We start from the raw sequence: 19,934 nt of genomic DNA, 5'->3' as shown, positions 1-19,934 counted from the left end.
AAAAAGGCAGAGCTGACACTGTGACAGCTCTGGCTTACAGCAGCAGGAGTCTTGTGGGCACTTCCACATTTCAAAACAGACTCAGGAAAGGAAAATAAATTGGTTCCTCTGGGTGAAACAGCATACAGTCTTTGTTTAGGGTAAAATAACTTTACTTCTCAGAACAAGCAGACTATTTAGAGTTAAGTTATTCATTAAGATATCTAAACATTACATGGTAGATGTACTGTGATATGACCAAGCTCCACTGAGCAATACAGTATTTAAAACAAAAGCAGGTGGAAGGCATTGATTAGACTGCATTTCCCCAGAACGTCTGAAATTTTTCTAGCAGTTTTCTAGCACAAGAATACAAGAAAGAAAATCAGAATGTTGTTCCAAACATGGCTATTGAAAACTGTTAGTTTTGTCAATAATGTTCTGAAATACTGGTCCATAATGACGTAGGAAAATAGAAACCAGAATGTTACATTAGAGATTCAACACTTCCAACCTTTTCCTTCCCTTTTCTATCCTCCTCGAGCAAAAACCAACAAGAAGTGTTTGTCAGCACAGCCCGTGGGTAGGTCTATTCATTTTAAACGCCCCTACTTTAATCATGCAGTTGCCACTTGCCTTCTAACATGATATAGTGCAGAAGCACTGGGAAAGACGCTGTAGGTTGTTTAAGCGTAAAGCCCAACAGGGACCACTGGGAGAGAAAGAAAACAAAACAAAACAAAATAAAACTCAAATCCCTGTACATACGTAATTCTAGCCCACAGAGAGCGGAACTTCCATTGCCTCTAGCAACATTCCTAAAGCTGTGGGTACTGACTGAAACACTACAGAAATTGTTTTAGCCAGCAAGGGATTTCTAGATATTTTACAGATTTGCTGCCCTAGTTGACAACATAATCACAACTGAAAGTGACAGATTATCAACATTATTATTGTAAAAAGAGAAAATGCTGTGATATGTTCTTGCTTTATGGAAAGAACTGGGATGAAGGGTAGGCTGAAAATCTCAAAAGCATTTGTACAAGGACAGCCAAAGGTGCAATTTCAGAGAACTGAAGAAAGATTAAAAATTGAATCAAGAATCTACATTAATTTGGAAAAATGGCTCAGGACAGAAATATACACATTCCTACTTAATTTCCCCAGCCTCAAATTTGCACTTGTGGCTGCCACACCATCCAAAGATAGAATGCCCTCTCACCCCCGCAGACAGCACTCTCACTATGGAAAACAGACCTACGAAGAGAGTTATTTCCGCATATTCCACCACCAGTGTATGTGACATTTTGAAAACGCAGGGATGCTGGATTAACAGAGTATAGTACAACAGTGTTTTAGAAGGTTTGAAGTGGAATACACTGAACTACACTGGAGACTTCAGTGGTAATGGAGCATTCACTGTTCCATGTAAGTTATAAAATGGAAATAATGAAGATCAAAATATTTTCAAATATATCGACACATTCTTCCACCTTAAGAATTAATATGAATAGAGTCAAGAGAAGAACAGGTGCAAATTTAAAAATGCTCACGATTTTGCACATCATCTGAAAGAATTTCAGTAATTCTGTGAAACAAACATGAGGGCGAAGAGGTATTTTCTTCCTGAGACATCTAATCCAAATAAAGGAAAAACTTTTGAGAGTTTTCAGCTCAACAGAATATTGGAAATTGCAGCAGCTGAGTTGCTGGGCTCTTCAATCAGATTAAGAAAGTCAGCTTGGAGGTGTTGTACTGCTATATGCTCACAACAACAAAAGTCTCCTCATGCTGATGTTAAATAGTTAAACAATTTTTACATAGGAGACACTTCTTTATTGTGAGGATGACCGAGCACTAGCAAAGGTTGTCCAGAGAGGCTGCAGAATCTCCATCCTTGGAGATGTACAAAAGCCATCTGGACACGGTCCTGGGCTACTGGCTCTAGATGGCCCTGCTTGAGCAAGGGAGCGGGACCAGATCATCTTCAGAGGTCCCTTCCAACATCAACCATTCAGTGATTCTGTGTCTCACAGACCATGCCTACTGGCATAGAGACTGTAACTTCAGATAATTCAGGTAGCCTAAATGCTGACCCAGCAATATAATCTTGCTTCATGTCTCTGCTGCATTCTGTAACTTTCTAGCAGATTTGGTAATGCTTGTTCATTTTTTTTCCCTTCCCTTTCCTTTCTTTCTCATTCAAGGAAAATGTGGGAATATTTTTAATTCGAGGAAAGTATTCTTTTGACATTTCTGCTTCACTGCAGTATAGCTGGCAGGTTCTGCTCTGCTTCATAGGTACTATTTCATAGGAAATGTCAAAGGCCTGCATTTTGTATTATAAAATAATTTCCACAAAACCATAAGCTTAAAATGCCTCCTGCATAGTTTTGGACTTGCTCCATGTCTCTTGTAGCTAAAGATGTGGAACCTAGCTGCCCGCTCAGCAAATGCCAAAGGGCTAAGGAGTTGAAATATAGACATATGCCTATAAAATTCCTGAAGCTCAACACAACACATGCTATCTCAAGCTAAGATGAAGCAATGTAGACAAGAGATGCCAAAAAAGGGAAAGCCAACATCCAAAACAGCATGTCCAGCAACCTCCTGCCTTCAGACTCAAAAGTAAAGCAGTAGCCTGGCTTCTCCTGGTCAGCAAATAGTAATATTTGTATTCTTCAGTTCAAGGAAATGCCTACAGGCTACTCCTTACTGTATGAACACAGTTATTTTAAAATTAAAAACAGTACTATTAGGAGTACATGGTCCCCTTAACTACAATTTTTTTCAGAATGCTGCTATTACGGTTTACTACCATATATTTCTATGGCCTGGCTATAGAAAGAGTCTCCACACAACTCCAAAATTGATAGCTTTTCCTGATACTGGAACTGACAGTCCTTAGCACACATTTGAGTACACTCACCTTTATCTTGTCATCTGTTTCCATAGTAGCTTGAAGTCTCCCATTCACACTGAATACACAGAAGAGGCCATTTTCATAATATATGACACAATGGCCTTCCCTTGAAGCTTGAATAAGTTTTGGTCTCAGGCAGTTTTCAGGACCTGTTTCAGGACCTTCCAATGTCCTCAGTAGATCTCCATTCATAGAATGTATGAGACATGGTCCTTCTAACAAGACAGAATAAAATCTCTAGTTATTGATTTACACACTCATTTAAAGACATCATATATCAAATAATGAGTAATGACTTCTACTTAGGTAATCACTATTATAATACATTATAATGATTTTTACCATGCTTAAGCGGACTTTAAGGGTGTCAGAGAGTAAAATGAACAGCTTATCCCTTAAAAGCTTTGTATTAAGGTATTTTAGAGCACCTATCAAAACTAGTTAGAGACATAACAATTTCTTCTGTAGGTTTTCTTTTAAAACTGGTAGTAGCTAATTTTCAGAGCACAAAAATAAATGTACTGAATCCTAAAATGAGATTTTCAAAATACGAAGACACACAGAGGTAAGTGTAATGAATGTACATACGCAGGTACTCTAAAAGTATATATTCTCATGTTAAGATTTTAACCCATACATGATCCACTAAATATTTGCTTTTTGATGTATTTGGAAAAATACCCAATTTTCATGTAAGCCACAAGTGTTCACATGCATAAAACAGAAACACATACAGGTGCATATGGTGAGTACACCCAACTTTGAAAAAGTGTCTCAAAGTAGGTACTTTGGAAACACTAAAGCAGAAGGATCCTGATTCTAAGAAATTTCCAGTTTAAAAATAATTGTGGACCAGCAAATAGGAAAATGATAAACAATATCCATAGAATCAACACCATTCTTTATCATTTGCCTGCCAAAATCAAATCTTTGAGAACACAAATGGGGCATATTATAGGCTTTGTAGCTAAGCTCAAAGAGCCTGAACAGAATCACTATAAAATTTAGTTGGTAGTTTATATAGACCCTTCATCAAACAAACAAGACAGCACATTCTCTTTCTCCTGAAACTAATTTTTGCTTCCCTTTCTGAGAAGTTATGCATAACAAATATTCTTCACCATCCTGGCAGTGAAGAGCTGTATCCAACTGTATGCTATATGCAGTTACACACTGGATAAACAAACAAAAAGAAACAGTGATCAGTAAGCTATAATAGGGAAACTGATGAGGTTGCTGCTTCTTGTAAATGTCTGACTAATCCTCCATTTTAACGTGTTTAAAAAGAGGTTTCAAATTCCATAGCAACTAAAAAAAAAGGTTAGAAATAAAGCTACCATAAACTTAATAAATTCTGCCACCTGAGACTATATTCCTTTTTGCATTAGGATTATAGCTTCATGAACAGAAAGAAATGACAACAGCTACCTTACCTTTTGAACCACTTATTACCAGGCCAAGTTCAGCACAAATGGTAGCACAGGTGATCTCATAGTCATGTCCTGTCAAAATAGCTCGAGGAGTTGCAAAATCACCTTCAATAAAAAAAAAACAACAGCAATCCTTGGTTACAATCTGTTTCTAAAATTGCTGCTTTCAAACACTGAAGCACCTTCAGTTTCCTTGCTCTTTGAGTTCATGTTCCTTACAAATCACTTCCATGCTACTGTTTGCATATGGTTGTTCTGTACTCATATCTATATAGGACAGCAGCAGTATATTACAGGAATTCAGCCTGCACACAGATTCGCATTCTCCCCTCCCTCTGTCTCCCCCTCCATATTTTTTTTTTTTTTTGGTGGAGGAAGATATTTAAGTCAATTACTACCTTTTCCTGTAACAGGCATAAGTAAACAACACAAGTGTCACTGTGACAGGTACTGAGAGAAAACACCTACAGTGCCCAAAGATGAAGAAAAACATCCATTGTCTGATTTTATTTTAACCTAGTAAGGGTGTTGAAACCTGAGCCTGATGTCTAGTTCCTTTTAAGATGTGGAGCTGGGACCGTAATCAATATGAATTTCAGATGAGTTCACAAAATCAAAATACCCAAACCCAACATTAATTACCGTTGGTCCTATGAGACATCTCCCTGCAACAAGAACAAATAAAACTGTTTGGTTTTTTTTAAATTCTCTTTGTAATCAAACATATATGGATACCATAAATAAAAAGAAATTGTACAACTGGCACATTTAAAGGGGGAAAAAATATTATTCTCCAGGTCAAGACAAAGAAAAGGTAAGCAAATGCTATAAAGCTCTTTAAATAGTTTTGTAACATCACTCACGGGTCATTTGCTGGATCACCCTCTTCAAGAATGCTAGCATTTCATGGAAATCACAATCTTATTTCTGTACTACCATATGATTAGCTCATTCATAGCATTTTACAAAGCATTTAAACTCTAAAGAATGTATTTGGGACAATGTTATCACGTAGTTTCAAAAAGGATTAGATGAGTTTTTAAGCAGCAGGGAGTGGTTTTACTTCACAATAAATGATGATATGTGAGATATGAACAAGGCAGTAAAGCAGTAGTAAAATCAAACTTTTTCTACTGCAAAAACAGAAGATGGTTTTGCAAAGAGACACAGTAGTAATAGGGCCAACTGACTCCATTGGTTACTAAGGTAGCATCATTCAAATTACATTTGGGGTTGTAACTTTTCAAAAGATAAAACCAGCATAATGTCATTAGTTTGTCCCTGTAGAGCCTTAACAGTACTAGCAATACTGGTACTGGGTGTTATTAGAAATTATGTGTCCTGGTTTCAGCCGGGATGGAGTTAACTGTCTTCCTAGTAGCTGGTGCAGTGCTATGTTTTGAGTTCAGTATGTGAAGAATGTCGATAACACTGATGTTTTCAGTTGTTGCTCAGTAGTGTTTAGACTATGGTCGGGGATTTTTCAGCTTCTCATGCCCAGCCAGGGCACCTGACCCAAACTGGCCAACGGTGTATTCCATACCATGGGACGTCCCATCTAGTTTAGGAACTGGGAAGGGGGGGGGCAGTGATTGGGCCGCTCAGGGACTGGCTGGGTGTCAGTCGGCGGGTGGTGAGCAATTGCCCTGTGCATCATTTGTACATTTCAATCCTTTTATTACTTACTGTTGTCATTTTATTAGTGTTATCATTATCATTATTAGTTTCTTCTTTTCTGTTCTATTAAACCGTTCTTATCTCAACCCAGGAGTTTTACTTCTTTTCCTGATTTTCTCCCCCATCCCACTGGATGGGGGGGGAGTGAGTGAGCGGCTGCGTGGTGCTTAGTTGCTGGCTGGGGTTAAACCACGACATTATGGAAATACACTAAAACAGGTAGCTACCCAGACCCTGTATGTGTACAGTGAGAGACTTCTGTGGAAAAGAAGTGTAGATCTGGGCTTGCATAAATAAAAGCTTGGTTTACTCTCCGCATTTTACATTTTTACTCAGACCATTTGCACCACCTCCCAGAGTGCCTGTGTAGCTGGCACATTCAAATGGCTTTTTAGAAAAGGTCATAATCTATGAAAAAGTATCAAATCAAGGATTTTGACCTTTCAAAATTTGATTTATTCTGCAGTTACTGTTATAATCTATAATTTATATCCACAATACAAAATCTTGAAAAGTAAATAAATCTGTTTCTTCTTAGATATGTACATACGCACTAAATACATACATATAAATATATACACACACCCATATACATGTATGTTATCAACATTTTAAATCTGAAAATGCTTTGGAGCAACTCGCTGAATTGTCCCTAATCTCTTAATAAATAATCATTAAAAGCTATTGCTTTTTGTTTCGTATAATGTTTGGCAAAACACACTCAAACCCAGGAAGTATGGCAGACAGTTCAGAAGCAAAGGAAAAACTCCCAACAAATTAGAAGCATAAGGGTAGACTTAATGACCTCTAGGTGCTTCTCGGGTGGCTGATCCTACAAACGCTCACAAACCTTTTAGAGAAAGTTTGCTCTATTGAACTTCCCTCACCTAACATGGGGCAGGAACCTTCGAAGATTCATAAATGAACATTGTGTAGACAAGCCACAAATTTGCAGCTCTAGGGGAAAACGTAACAGCAACCATAACAGCCTTATTATCCAGTAACAATTTAATTTTGTTGACACAATTCTTTCTCCCTGTTGTCCCCAACCCATAAAACAGGAGGCAGCTTTGTGCATTTAAAGCTCTTGTTAGTTTGTTTTCTTTTAAATGAGCTGCCTGCATTAGGAAAATTCTATAATTCTGGTTTTATTGCTTTATTTTGCTTTCTTTTCCTTTCAGAAATGGCATTTAACACACAGTTGCATAGATCAGCAAGGAATTAATCTAATTATACACTATACATGTTAATGAAACTTTTGAAATCAGAGAAGTTTTAAATGTGCAATGTTGTAGTAGAGATAATTAATATAAGATGTTGGAGTTAGAAGGACCTGTAAGAAGCAATGTCTGAATGAATTATGAGGAGGCATAGATAAACAAAATCCTTATAGTAAACTTACTGCTTACAGCAACTACATTACTGTAGGCTTCGCCTACTTTAGGCTGTCAGTAACTATATATGTAAAATATAGGAGACAAGATTCTTAAAACAAGAAGTAGAAACTGAGCATATATGTTTATCACAGTCCACAGAAAGGTAAAACTACATAAGTAATGCTGTCTTTTTAGAATTGGTACTGGACTTCAAACATAATAGGGTCTAAATCTACAGGTGGCAGGTTCAGTGTTCATAAATTATATCAACTGTTTACTAAATTACATTTGCTCTAAAGAAACACTTTACTGCAAAAAAGAAATAGAAGAAATCTGAATAGTATCTTTAAAGAAATTAGGACTTGAATAAATACTGTAAAAGAGGAGCCCTGTGAAAAGTCAGGCTGACTCCTTTGATAAGAATGTCAAGTATTTAGGGGTTTCCAAGCCTCTGATTTTCCAAATAATGGGGTCAACTTAAAAGCTGGTCATAGAGCAGAACAGATTTCTTTAAAAGCTTTTAAACTGTTATTGCTTCAGAAGATTGTCATGGTTTTCAATAATGCAAAGAGAAAACTTTATTTTGTTGCTGGTTTAAGGGGCACCACTTCAAACTTCTCTAAATTGTTTTAGGGGAACCAGCTTGCAGACCTTTTGAAAAGCTGGGGAAGTGACTTCAAAGGGAAAAGAGTCTTTGTCCGCTAAGCAGGTTTACGACCACTGATGCAAACCCTAACTAAGGACTGAAAAGAATACTCAGTGCATCTTTATGGAGATTCTTAAGGAAGATGAACAAGTCAAATGAAATTAAAGATAGTTCAAATCCTAGCACTAATAACCAAGACACACCAGTTTTACAGATGTGCTTTTCTGAGCATAGTACATAATAATATCCTTAGTCTACACATTGCTGGATTGCTACTTGAAGTTGAATGCTGTAAGAATCTTAATACCACACTCACTTTGCAACAAATGTCATCAATGATTTATTTAAGTCACAGGAGGTATACATAAAGTTATTTTCCAGTAATGGACATAATACTTTACCTTTGCAGTAATCATTTAAATTATTTCAAAAGAACTCTCCTCCATTTAAGTAAATAATTTCTGCAAAGCTGTTTTCCCATAGAAAATAGCATAAAATATCACTCTTCCTTAAGTGACTAAAGTACATTTTAAATCATAAAATTCAGGCTTCAGAAGATAAAAGAAGAGCACATGATATCATGTCAGCTTATGGCGATATTTCAGTGAAAAAATGTTAGGCGTTTGGAAACTACGTTTAAAAAGGAACAGCAGGATTATAGCAAAGTCAAAACTTTCTTCTAGTTTAATGACATCCAGAAAAAGATATGCCTTGCTGGTTAACAAGAAATTGGTTTGTATTGCTGGGTCTTTCTCTGCTATTTTTTCAGCTTTGGTGATGTTACAAAACAAAACAGGATCATGACATTTTAAATCCATCAGTAAAGTTCTAAAATGACCACTTTCCACATTTTCAGCACTAAGCTGTAAGAGCTGAGCCAAATGTAGGAACTTATTTAATGAAAAGTATCTCCCTAAAAAGAAATCAAACTAGAGATAGACTGAAAAACTTATCCCACAATGAAATACACGAGATATTCTTCCTACTATTTCTGGGTGAGATAATATTATGCAACACATTAAAATATAAAGTATTTGAGTATGCTCCTTTTTATGTTTTATGCTGAGAAGACAGTTAATTATGATAAGTCACAGACAGCCAAACAGTCATTTCTAAATTATTATTCTATGATTGCAGAGGCTGTAGGGCACTTTTAAATGGCAAATTAATTATGTGATTTTATGTCAATATAAAATCTGAATTAAATGAAGCATCAGTTAATCTAACTATCTTTTTACCTACTTCTTGCAAAAATAAGTGACTGAGTACTTTCTCAGAAAGAGACATCAACCAAACCAAATTATATATATAAGAAAAGTCTTCTAAAAATAATTTTACAAATTTCACAATTTTGAAGTTGCTTGACATGATAAAAATTGAGGAAAACAATAGAAGGTTTGACATCAATTTGAGAAGTACAAATGCACTTACAGAATTTATGACATTTGGACAAAAGTGCTTTCAGCAAAATGTAAGTAAATCAAGAAAACTAATTTGCTGCTAGGCTTATATGTTGATTATATAGCAAGTTTCAGAGTTTAATTACATCAAAGTGATGACTGTCAAATATTATATAAACTCTGTATATTAACATTATTTACAGATCACACATAGTGAACACTTAAATAACAGCCAACTGGTTAAAAACCCATTTCATTGGAGCAGAAAGGCTAGCTCTTTGATGGATATGAGATCTTACTAAAGTGATACCACACAATTTGAATAATCTTTCCTTTGTAAATATGCATTTTTATGTAACAATGTAATCTTTCCACATTATATAGGAACTTCATTGTTGTCTGGTTCTTCACATGACACTCCATCAGCATTTCCTCTAATTCTTTCAAACTACTTCCCATCTGTTAAGACTTTTTTTACATCAGAAAGTACAACCTTATGCCTAGATGCAAGTTTTGTTTTTGCAAAAACCACTTCAACCGTACATTTTCTGAAAAAGGAACAACATCTTTGAACAACATATCATTCTATCCTGAAGCAAAATCTAAAAACATAAAACACAGAAGATGCTATATAGTGCTGTTATGTTTCTTCAGTAAAGAAAAAAAAAAATTGGATTTATCTTGTAGAATTCATTTCAGCAAATATAACACAGGAAAGCCTTACTGCACTCCATCCCACAGTCACACTGTGCAACAAGTGACTAACATTTATTCAGTACTAGTAAGAGATTTTTCATACACATCGTGTCAAGAGAACAGGTTCACCATGATTTCCAAAATAAACACAGTAAAGAAAAAGATTTAACAGGCCTTCATGAATTGGATATTACAATTCAGAAGTCAGTAATTGCCAGGCTCTTAATTCCTACACCATGTGCAATGCAAAGCTTTCTGGAACGAGTTCACCCTTACTGGGGATTCATCTGCTACAAGTCCTGGAAGTCATTCAGCAGGACTCCTCCCACTGAATACAGACCTTTTTGAAGCTCCTGAAAAGTATCTGCAGGTGAATATTCAGGGTCAGCGTACACTAATATTTTAATATTTGCACCATCCCGACTTCATAAACTGCTACTTAAATATCAGCTTTGAAGTTTTAAAACACTGTCATTTTTGTTTGAGAATGTTCTAAAACAGCTTTATGAAGGGGCTTTTTTTGTTTATGCTAAAAAAAAAATTTAAAAATCTATTTTCTTCCTCTTTCTCTCTTGTGGTTTATACTTACAACTATTCCATTACTTAGCGAGTCCAAGAAAAAAAAACAATAAACCTCAACAGAAAAGGAAAAAAACCATCAAGCAATTATTCCAGTCAGAAATAGCACCTACTGCAGAATTGCTGTAAGATTAAAGACATCTTACAACATGCTAAAACTGACCAGTAGTTGAAATTTATATAGTATTTCATACCTTGCACAAAAAATAATCTGACATGAGAGGTTTCATATGAGAATTCAGCTCAATTCAGCAGGTTGGGTTTGTTTTTTCTGTTAAAATACTATATTAAAATAACTTTGTTTAAAATAAGAAAAATCACTGCAAAATAATACTGTTCCATAACAGCACGTATAAAAGTCTGTGCTTTAGCTATCTGATTGCTTCTTTAAAGTTCATTTCAAACCAATGCACCAATAGTGCATTGCACTAGATAGATGCTTACCACCTTTTCATATCGATGTAACTGGGAATACTGATGGCATACTCCAAATTTAGAGCATACATAAATTAGCTGGTTTTTTAAAAGTAACTGTTTTAAAACAGATACTTTTTCAATGAAGCAGACCATAATTCTAATTACATATGGTATTCTTGCACTCAGCGGAATAATGCTTATCTCTGTGATGCTAGTGTTAATAGAATTTAGATCCAGAAACATTTACAAAATAATTTTCTACCTGAGTCAGGATTATTGTATTGACCAAATAATTTTTGCAACATTTAAGTTGGTAATTTTATTCCAGAATATAAATTATTATTTCTCCTGCATTACTCTCTTCTGTCTTACATGGTATAGACTTTGAACTGAATGGTTATTTTTCCCAGCAACCAAACAAGGTAAATAAATGTGATATATTAGTCCATCATCCCACCACTATGCATATGGTGCACATTAAGGCTGTATTCATTTACCATATGAATATAATTCCTTTTACCACATCAACTATTAGTTACAAGTTGTAAATATAGCATTGTTTTTCCTGGAACTCAAAGGTCTGCATTACATCATGAAGCACTAAATATCCTTATCCTTCTGGAGAATTTCATGCATATAGTTTTAGTGACACCTGAAGCTGTATACTGCCAAAAAAGCAGCATCCAAACTCTTTCTCTGTTTCCAGTCTCAAAATACATACTGCCTTCACTTGCGTCTGGTCTGGGTTGTGCCTCAAAACTTGCTCTACAATGTTATTTGCAATTACCTACTCTGACAAATCCTGAAACACAATCTCCCTTAGCCAGTTGAAAACAAGGATGATCCAGATGCTGTGCTTAACACTATAGGACATACTTTTAGCCAAAACAAATATTTATAGCACACAAACTTACATGGTCATCAGTACCAAATCACTATGACTATTTAAATGCTTTCTGAAGCATCAGTGAATGCTATTGCAAGTTCTTTTCAATGAAGACCATGTCCTCATATCTATCTATGACATGCCTTTCTTGTCATTGTATAAATATAAAATTATATTGCTTAGGCAGCATCACTGCAGATTTCCAGATATACCAGAATTCATCCACCTGTTATACCTCATCTTCTTTCAGTTTAAATATTCACAGGCTAGAACCTTCATTTATATGTGATTTCTAGAGTACTTGGAGGAATGAGGCCTCAACCTCCTTGAGGTATCAATGTGTTACAGTTTAAAAAAGAAATGACAGTGACCTTTTGTAGCTGTATAATTTAAGGCTCTGTTCTAGATTAATGCAAATAGTCCCAGTACTTGCTGCACTGGCTACAACACTGCCCTAGGAAGATACAGGGAATTGTAGGACCACTTACAGCATCAGGGCCTCTGTCCATTAAGCTTTCATGAGGCTTTCAAGACTAACATCAAATATTGCAATAAATGTTAGGTAGAAGAATATTTAGGGGTTGCTACCCTTTTCAAAACATGTTACAGATACTTTTCTAAGCTTTGTGGGTCTTCTCTATGAAATAAATTTTACTGAATTTGACTTACAAGAGGAATAGAAAAATTTAATATTGCACTTGCTAAAGCTCTAGTAAAAAATAAAAAAGTATTCCATCTCTTTTTACAGTCGCACTTAACAAAACACTCCTGACCTATTTCGATTTCAGTTTGTACATTAACCTTAAATTCACATTGTATTTTCTCATTATAACTTTAATAAAAAGGATAAAAATTATACTACAAATGAAATCAATTTTTTTTTTTGCACCAAATATGTGAAAATACATATAATTTAAATATTTTACTAGGCAGTGCTTTGGAGTCAGTCCCAAGATCAGCTTTCAACTCAATGCCAGCAGATGGTGCTAAAGGATTCTTTCTTTATATACAATAGTGTGCTCCTTGTCCAGCCATTTTTGAGAAACAAAGAATATTTGTTATGTCTGCAGTTAAACAGTGTTAAAATAATACTGAATTATTTACTGGCTTTTTGTGAAGAAGGACTCACACAATAATATAATGTTTGCAGGGGTAAAAAATAGAAGTGCTACTGAACACCGAAAGGAGCACATGCAGACTGTTTTTAAACTCTCAGTGCTGTACTATCATAGAGCAACACTCTTTTAACAGACTGACTACAGTGAACGGCATCTATCGCCTTAATAACTGCAGCAATTCCAAACATATTTTAGTATTTGGAGGCTCTGCAAATTTTAGCTGTTACGGTAGACCAGCACTTGACAGACATTAACAATAATAGCAGAATTTCCATTACTAACTAACGTGATTACTGATTCATGGACATTTTGATACCCCTACTACGTAGCATGATAAATGCAAGAGGGAATATGGACAGATAAGATTTTTACAACTACTTCCCAATTAATTTTTTAAGAAAAGAAGCTGTTATGCAAACTACTTCCAAGATTGTATGGGGAGTGGGGGGGAATAATCATTAAAATTCTAAATAAATATTTATGCTATAAATGTTCTTTAGAAATGTGGAACCTTATCTTCTCTATTATCATTAGTTTTGAAACTGAAGATAAAAGTCAAGATCATGCAGAAACTTGGGAACCAAGATGCAGATTAATTCAAGATGAGAATAGGATAGGGGAAGAAGGCAAAGAGGGTCTTTTGCTACTAAGTTCACAGCAGACATACAACCTGCTTGAAATCAGTGTGTACAGAGGCAAGCACGTACACAAATCTTCATAGAATTCAGGTTTACAGGATTAGTGTGTCTAAGTACACAGAAATTTTTACCCATGACATTATTCTTTAATCAACCAACACAAAGATGCTCATCAGGTCATATTTTCAAAGTTTTAATCAACTGCATTATCCACTTTAATTAATTATCAAGCACTCACTTATAAAAATGTTATATTTTCAAACTGAAAAATGTGTGTAGCAGTTGATGAAATACAAATGTATCTTTTGCTACAATTACTAATACAATTAAAACTAATGATTTCTCTAGTCTCAAGACCATAGCTTTAATTTAATAATAATGTTAATTGATAAAAAGTCTTTCAGGTATTCAAATACTTATTTAGGAATTATAGCTATATAAAAAAAAATCAATCAAACAAAATACAGGGTTTTTTAAAAGTAGCTTGGATAGCAGCTAGACTGTTCTTCGGCAAGACAGGAAACGTGATTAAATTTTGAATCCTTTGGGAGATTTCATATTTTAGAAATTGAAAAAAATATGTATTTTAAAAATTTGTATTTGAGGAAGATATTCTACATGTTAGCAATAGTAAAAGCGTTCAATGAATCCTCTCAATTAAATCTCAGTTAAATAGAGTAATTGTTTTGTTCAAGTAAGAAATCACATGCTTCATTCACACATGTGCCCTGCTACATACACAGCTACACTACTAAGAGCATTTAATTTCTCTAACACACTTCAGAAAACCTGAATATAGTACCCTCTAAAAAATATAAAACTACACAATGAAAGCACCCCCATAATCCTCAGGATGCAAATGTGATACATACAGAAAGTAACATTTTCTAGTTTTATGAGCTAACATAAAGGAGGTAATATAATTTGTTTTATTCACGTATGTGTGGAAGATCAATGCAATAACTCAGAAGAGATCACATTAGTATTAGTAGTAGCAATACAGTTATACACAGACTGTACATTTCATTAGTACTGAATACTTTTATTGGTTAAGCCTTAATTTCATTAAGCAAATCCAATTTCTAAATTAGATATCTTTTTGTTTTTCAAAATATGAAAACTAAAAAATAATTATGAACAAATCCATAGGCATTTTGAAAGAACAGAACAGTCTCTTCATATTCTATGAATATAGTACAAGAATAGCGGAAAAGTGCTTTATCTTCACCTTGACTATGGAAATGCCTACCATTTTATAAGCATAAACAATTTTATAAACAATATTAAGACAATAAATTCACCACTGTAAAACTCCCCTCCATGAAAGTACATCCAAACAAAATAATTACAGCGAAAAAACAAAAACGTTGAAGACATAGATTGACATTCACTTCTCTGACTGGCCTCTACCTGGTAGGTATAGGGATCATTAAGAAGGAGGATTGGAGAAAATAGGATATTCCAATTACAAAGACATTTGTTGGCAAAGGAATACAAGTATGTGTGTAGGAAGCAATTTGGTGACAATTTTTAATATATAAGCAACAGCTAGATATGATTATAACCAATATAGCAAAACATCAAAAACATGGTGGTGAAAGGAACTTACATGAAAGTGCGGAAGATATGAGAGTGTTCAGTATGCTTTATAAGGGAAAGAACAAGGACAACAAGATAATTTTCAAAGTATTTTGGGAAGACAGGTTTCAATAGATACAGAATACTGTTCTGTAAGATCTCATGGGAAGTTAAGTCTACAGAGAAAGAAAGGAAAAGGTAATACGGATACTCGCAAAAACCGCTCCAATACAGCAGAAAGATAAGACAGACAAGATACCAGCTGGCAAAACTGAAAGTTCTCAAGTGGCTGTTACACAGGGAAGTTGGGCAGAAAGGTCAAAATAAGTGAGATTTTTCTGAACCCGTGTAAGAGGCAAGGTATGAGCAAGCAGGGACAAACCCAGGATAGCCAAGCATAGATGCAATGCAACTAACAATGACAGAACAGTCACTCTAGAAACACAAAAATATGTTTTCATGAGGAGTTGGTCTGTTATTAAGAGCAAGCAACACCAATAGATGATGCCACACATTTAAAAGTATTTCACTAAAAGTCTTCAATAATTTTTTATTAAAGCCAACTGCAGTCAGGTAGCAAACATAAGTGAAAGCAGCAATGAGAACTGTTGTCTCAACTAGAGACTACCTAAATGAGTTAAATGTTTGGAACTCAATTGGCCTGATAATACAGATTTAAGGATACTGTGAAAATAAAACTACATAATCCCAGAGTTGTAATTGTTGTTTTACGGATATTGGGTGAGGTTCTGCAAGACTAAAGAAAAGTCTTGTGTTGTTTAAGAAGCAGGAAAAGGAAAACTTAGAAATTGAAGAATAGGCTGCTTAATCCCAACAAACAGAAAAAATACTGGCAAAAAATTTATATTTATGTATACACGCACGCACACACACAATTTCCTAGAAGAAAAGAAGATGAGTAACAGCTGATGTGGATTTGTTATGAACGAATCATGTCAAAGCAATTTTTTTTCTTGCAATGGCAGAGTAACAGGACTTGTGTTCAGGGAGACATCATGTATTTTGACTTTAGTAAGGAGTCTGGCACTGTTTCACGTGGGCAATTTCTTAAGGAAAATAGGGAAGCACACATTTAGAAGATACTACTATACATCAGATGAAAAGCCAGTTGGAAAGCTATATTCACAAAGCTATTGACAGGCATTCCTGAACTGTGTACTATCTATTTTCTTTAATGACCAGTTTAATAGAGTAAGACTGCAAATTACATTTGCAGACATGAGTTGCTGCAAGTCTGCTGGAGGACAGGATGAGAATTCAAAAGCAGTTTGACAAATTTGAGAAACCGTCTAAAAAGAATACAATTCAGAATGTTTAAAGACAAGGTTCTGCAGTCAAACTACACAGAGGAAGAGAAACAAATGAGTAGATGGTGGTTCTTCAGAAAAGACTGAAATTTATATTGGTTCATACACTTAAAAGAATTAACACTGTCATGCTGTTTTGAAACAGATACCCATGGGGATGTGAAAAGTACTGGTCTGTAAAACAGGTTGTTTTATACTTATTACTGGAAAGGCTTCAACTGCATTGCTGAGTCTACTTTGAGGAAGACAGACAACTAAAGAAGAGAGGAACACATAAAAAAAAAAATCAGAGGTCAAAAAAACCATAACTTATGGCAAAAGACAGAAAGAATTGGGTTTTTAAATCTGGAAGCAAAGAACTGCAGGTCACGGTAATCCAAATAACTGGAAGTTGTTGCAAGGAGAAAATAAATAATCTGTTCTCTACAAAAAGAATAAATATATAAGAAGTGATAGAATGCAACTGCTGCAAAAAAAGAACTGGATACTAGGCTGAACACTGGGAAAAGACTGCTAATGATAGGGTTTCTAAGGCCCAAAAATATATTTGCCGAAGTTTTTAACAGAAGGTTGGACAAACATTAGTCAAGATTGGTTTTGGTGTAGTTAAGCCTTCTTTGGGAAAAGAGAATGGATCAGGTGACCAAAGCTCCTGCCTGCTCTGTTTCCTATGGTTCTGTGATTACAAAGTAAAATGCAATCCCTCAACCTAGGAAATGTCCAAAGACTGAGTTGCCACTTGAGCTTCAAAGGGAGAGTGGGATCTGAAAGTGATGCACACCATTTGTATGCAAATGAATTCTCTCATCTCTTTTCTCCAGCCATCACACACAGTTCCTCCCCTCACCCCCCACTTCTCGCCTCGCCTCCCCTCCACCTCCATCGCATTAGGCTGGGCAAGTGCAAAACATGGCATCTTTCTGCAAGTACGCTGCCCTCTCGCAGTAACCTCTACACATTCTACCACCCTATTCAGGAACGCAAGTCTTGAAGCATAATGTCACATCCCCAAGTGGTGCCTTGCTATTAGATCGGAGCCTCTAAATATGCAAAAGCCAACCCTGTGATACAGATCACACATGGGCTTCAAGGGGTACAAGGGGAGGGTTACATCCTCTCCCTCCTACCTCCTCCACCTCCCCAAAGCAAGCCACATGCCAAGGAGAGAAAAATAAAAGCCCCTTACGCTATCCAAAGTGACTTTACATCTCCACAGTAAATTATGTTAATTAATGTGAGCTCAAAATGGCTCAGAGCTATTCTAAAGGATACAACTATTTCAGATCCTCTGCTCTGTTCTGAGTTATTCCTCGGCTCAGTCAGAAATTGTCCACAGAAACATTTCTGCATCAGAAAGGGCCTGTGCACCAAAGTGAAGTACTGCCATGCTTCTACATTTTCAAAACCAATTAGTTTAGAAAGAAAAAAACCCTACATTTGATCAAAGACCATGGTGAAATATTTTTTGAATTTCAGGTTTTAATTTGAGAAGGAAAAAAAGGACTTAACCTAAATGTAATCAAGCTGTTTTGTGAAGAATAAAAATAGTTTCCAGCAGATGTGTCCCATGTAGGAATTTCATATCTTTGAGATTTAAGTTCATCAAACTCGGTTTACATTGATCAATGCATTCAAGAGTTATTAGGGAGAAACTAAACAGGGAGACTGCATAGGTGTAATTTCTTTAAGTCAGTTTAAAAGTTAAAAATTAAAGAATGTAAATAATGAACATTTCAGTAACATATATCTTCTGTTAAACCACAAACGTAAAGAATTTTTCCATACAGTCCAGTTGGCCAGAAAATTGTCCTTGATAAAGAGTATCAAACAAAACACTTATTTATCACGTATGCCATAGCCCACCTGGCTTGTCAGCTTGAGTTAAGTACCATTCTAAAATATGAATGTATGCAGCCAGAGATCAAGAGCTCTGTGCTTCCTAAAGTAATGAAACCAGATAAAGGAGCCTAAATAAAATGTAACTGGTGAAGTAATGGGTGTCCAATGGGATAGTATTTAGTGTAGCTTGATCATACTAGTCTGCTGATTGATGTATATCAGAGGCAACACGTACTATGAAAGGAGGAAAGAAATGCTCCTGGTTTAGATTATTTTTGTTGAAACTACTCTGGCATCATGATTTGGTACAGTGCCATTGGATGCATGTTGCTGTGAAGTCATTTTCAGATGGAAATTAGAGACAATTAAATAGAGAAAAAAATAGGAAATAAGTATCAACTTTGACAGTATCTAAAATTCCAGTGAATAGTGCTCATTGAAAGCATGAATAAACTATATTTTGAGGTAAAAAGAAATCACAAGCTTCAAATACAAAAAGTCATCAGACAAGTCAAACATCTAGCATCCCACAAATGGATGGAAGTTACAGTTGCAGTAATAGGGCTCAAAACCCAACAAGTCTGCTGGTGCTTTCCATTTCTGACAAAATCAGAACTAAGCAGAAACAGCTCTTTTTATTTGCCTTTTCAAAAAAAAAATTTGACTGAACAGAGATGCCTGTAGAAAGCTATTTCTGGGAAAAATTAAACCCACCAGATTACCATCTCTTTGAAGCAGAAACTGTCTTTTACTATACACATGTCTAGGCCTATGTACAGTGCCATGAGATTCCAATTCATAACAAAGGCTTCCAGGCATGCTGTATCACCAAAAAAAGCTACATAATGGCAACTAGTAAACATAGGAGCCATTGCATGGCCCTAAAAGTACAAGTTTAATAGGACTGCAGACAAAGAGACTTACCAGGTAGCTATTGTTTGATTTTAAACAGTAGTTAAAATAGCCTAGCATTAACTTTGAAAACTGCAAAATTCAATACGTTAGAAATTTGCATTTGAGAAGACAGTCAACGGACTGTAACAAAATTTACCTATTCTAGTTACGTACTAGGTACAAATTCTCAGCATGTGATCTGTTAAGGTCATAAAGGAGCCTACAGCCTCAAGGTCTTGTTCCAAAAGCAGGCAAGCCCGGCAAATACTCAACAAGAACAACTTCTCAGGACAGGCCTAGGAATCTGCAAAGATGGGCTGCACTTGCAGGCCTTGAAAACACTATGAGGAGACACCTACAAATGTTCATTGCTTCACACCAGTAAAATATTTAGGGTTTCCTCCTCAAAAGGGCAGTTTTGCTCTTTAGGATTTACAAGCTTGCTTGACTGTCTTAAGTTCCTTTCTCAAAAAGACTTTTTGGAGTTCCCAAGTTTACAAGCTCTGCAAAAATAGTGCAGAGTTTGCATT

The 19,934-nt window shown here is 35.5% G+C and overlaps 1 protein-coding gene across 2 annotated transcripts in view; it reads right to left on the bottom strand.

The window, feature by feature from the left end:
* Positions 1-19,934, bottom strand: part of LRBA (LPS responsive beige-like anchor protein) — a 434,876-nt gene that overhangs the window by 8,559 nt on the left and 406,383 nt on the right. For both annotated transcript variants that reach the window (XM_075034981.1, XM_075034972.1), the window contains 2 exons: positions 4,336-4,437; positions 2,909-3,117 (listed from right to left, as the gene is read on the bottom strand). In XM_075034981.1, coding sequence (XP_074891082.1) covers positions 2,909-3,117; positions 4,336-4,437 — 311 coding nt within the window. The remainder of the gene's footprint in view (positions 1-2,908; positions 3,118-4,335; positions 4,438-19,934) is intronic.

Source organism: Buteo buteo, chromosome 1 (genome assembly GCF_964188355.1).
Source record: "Buteo buteo chromosome 1, bButBut1.hap1.1, whole genome shotgun sequence".
Classification (NCBI taxonomy): domain Eukaryota; kingdom Metazoa; phylum Chordata; class Aves; order Accipitriformes; family Accipitridae; genus Buteo; species Buteo buteo.
This window is presented reverse-complemented; position numbering and strand designations above follow the sequence as displayed.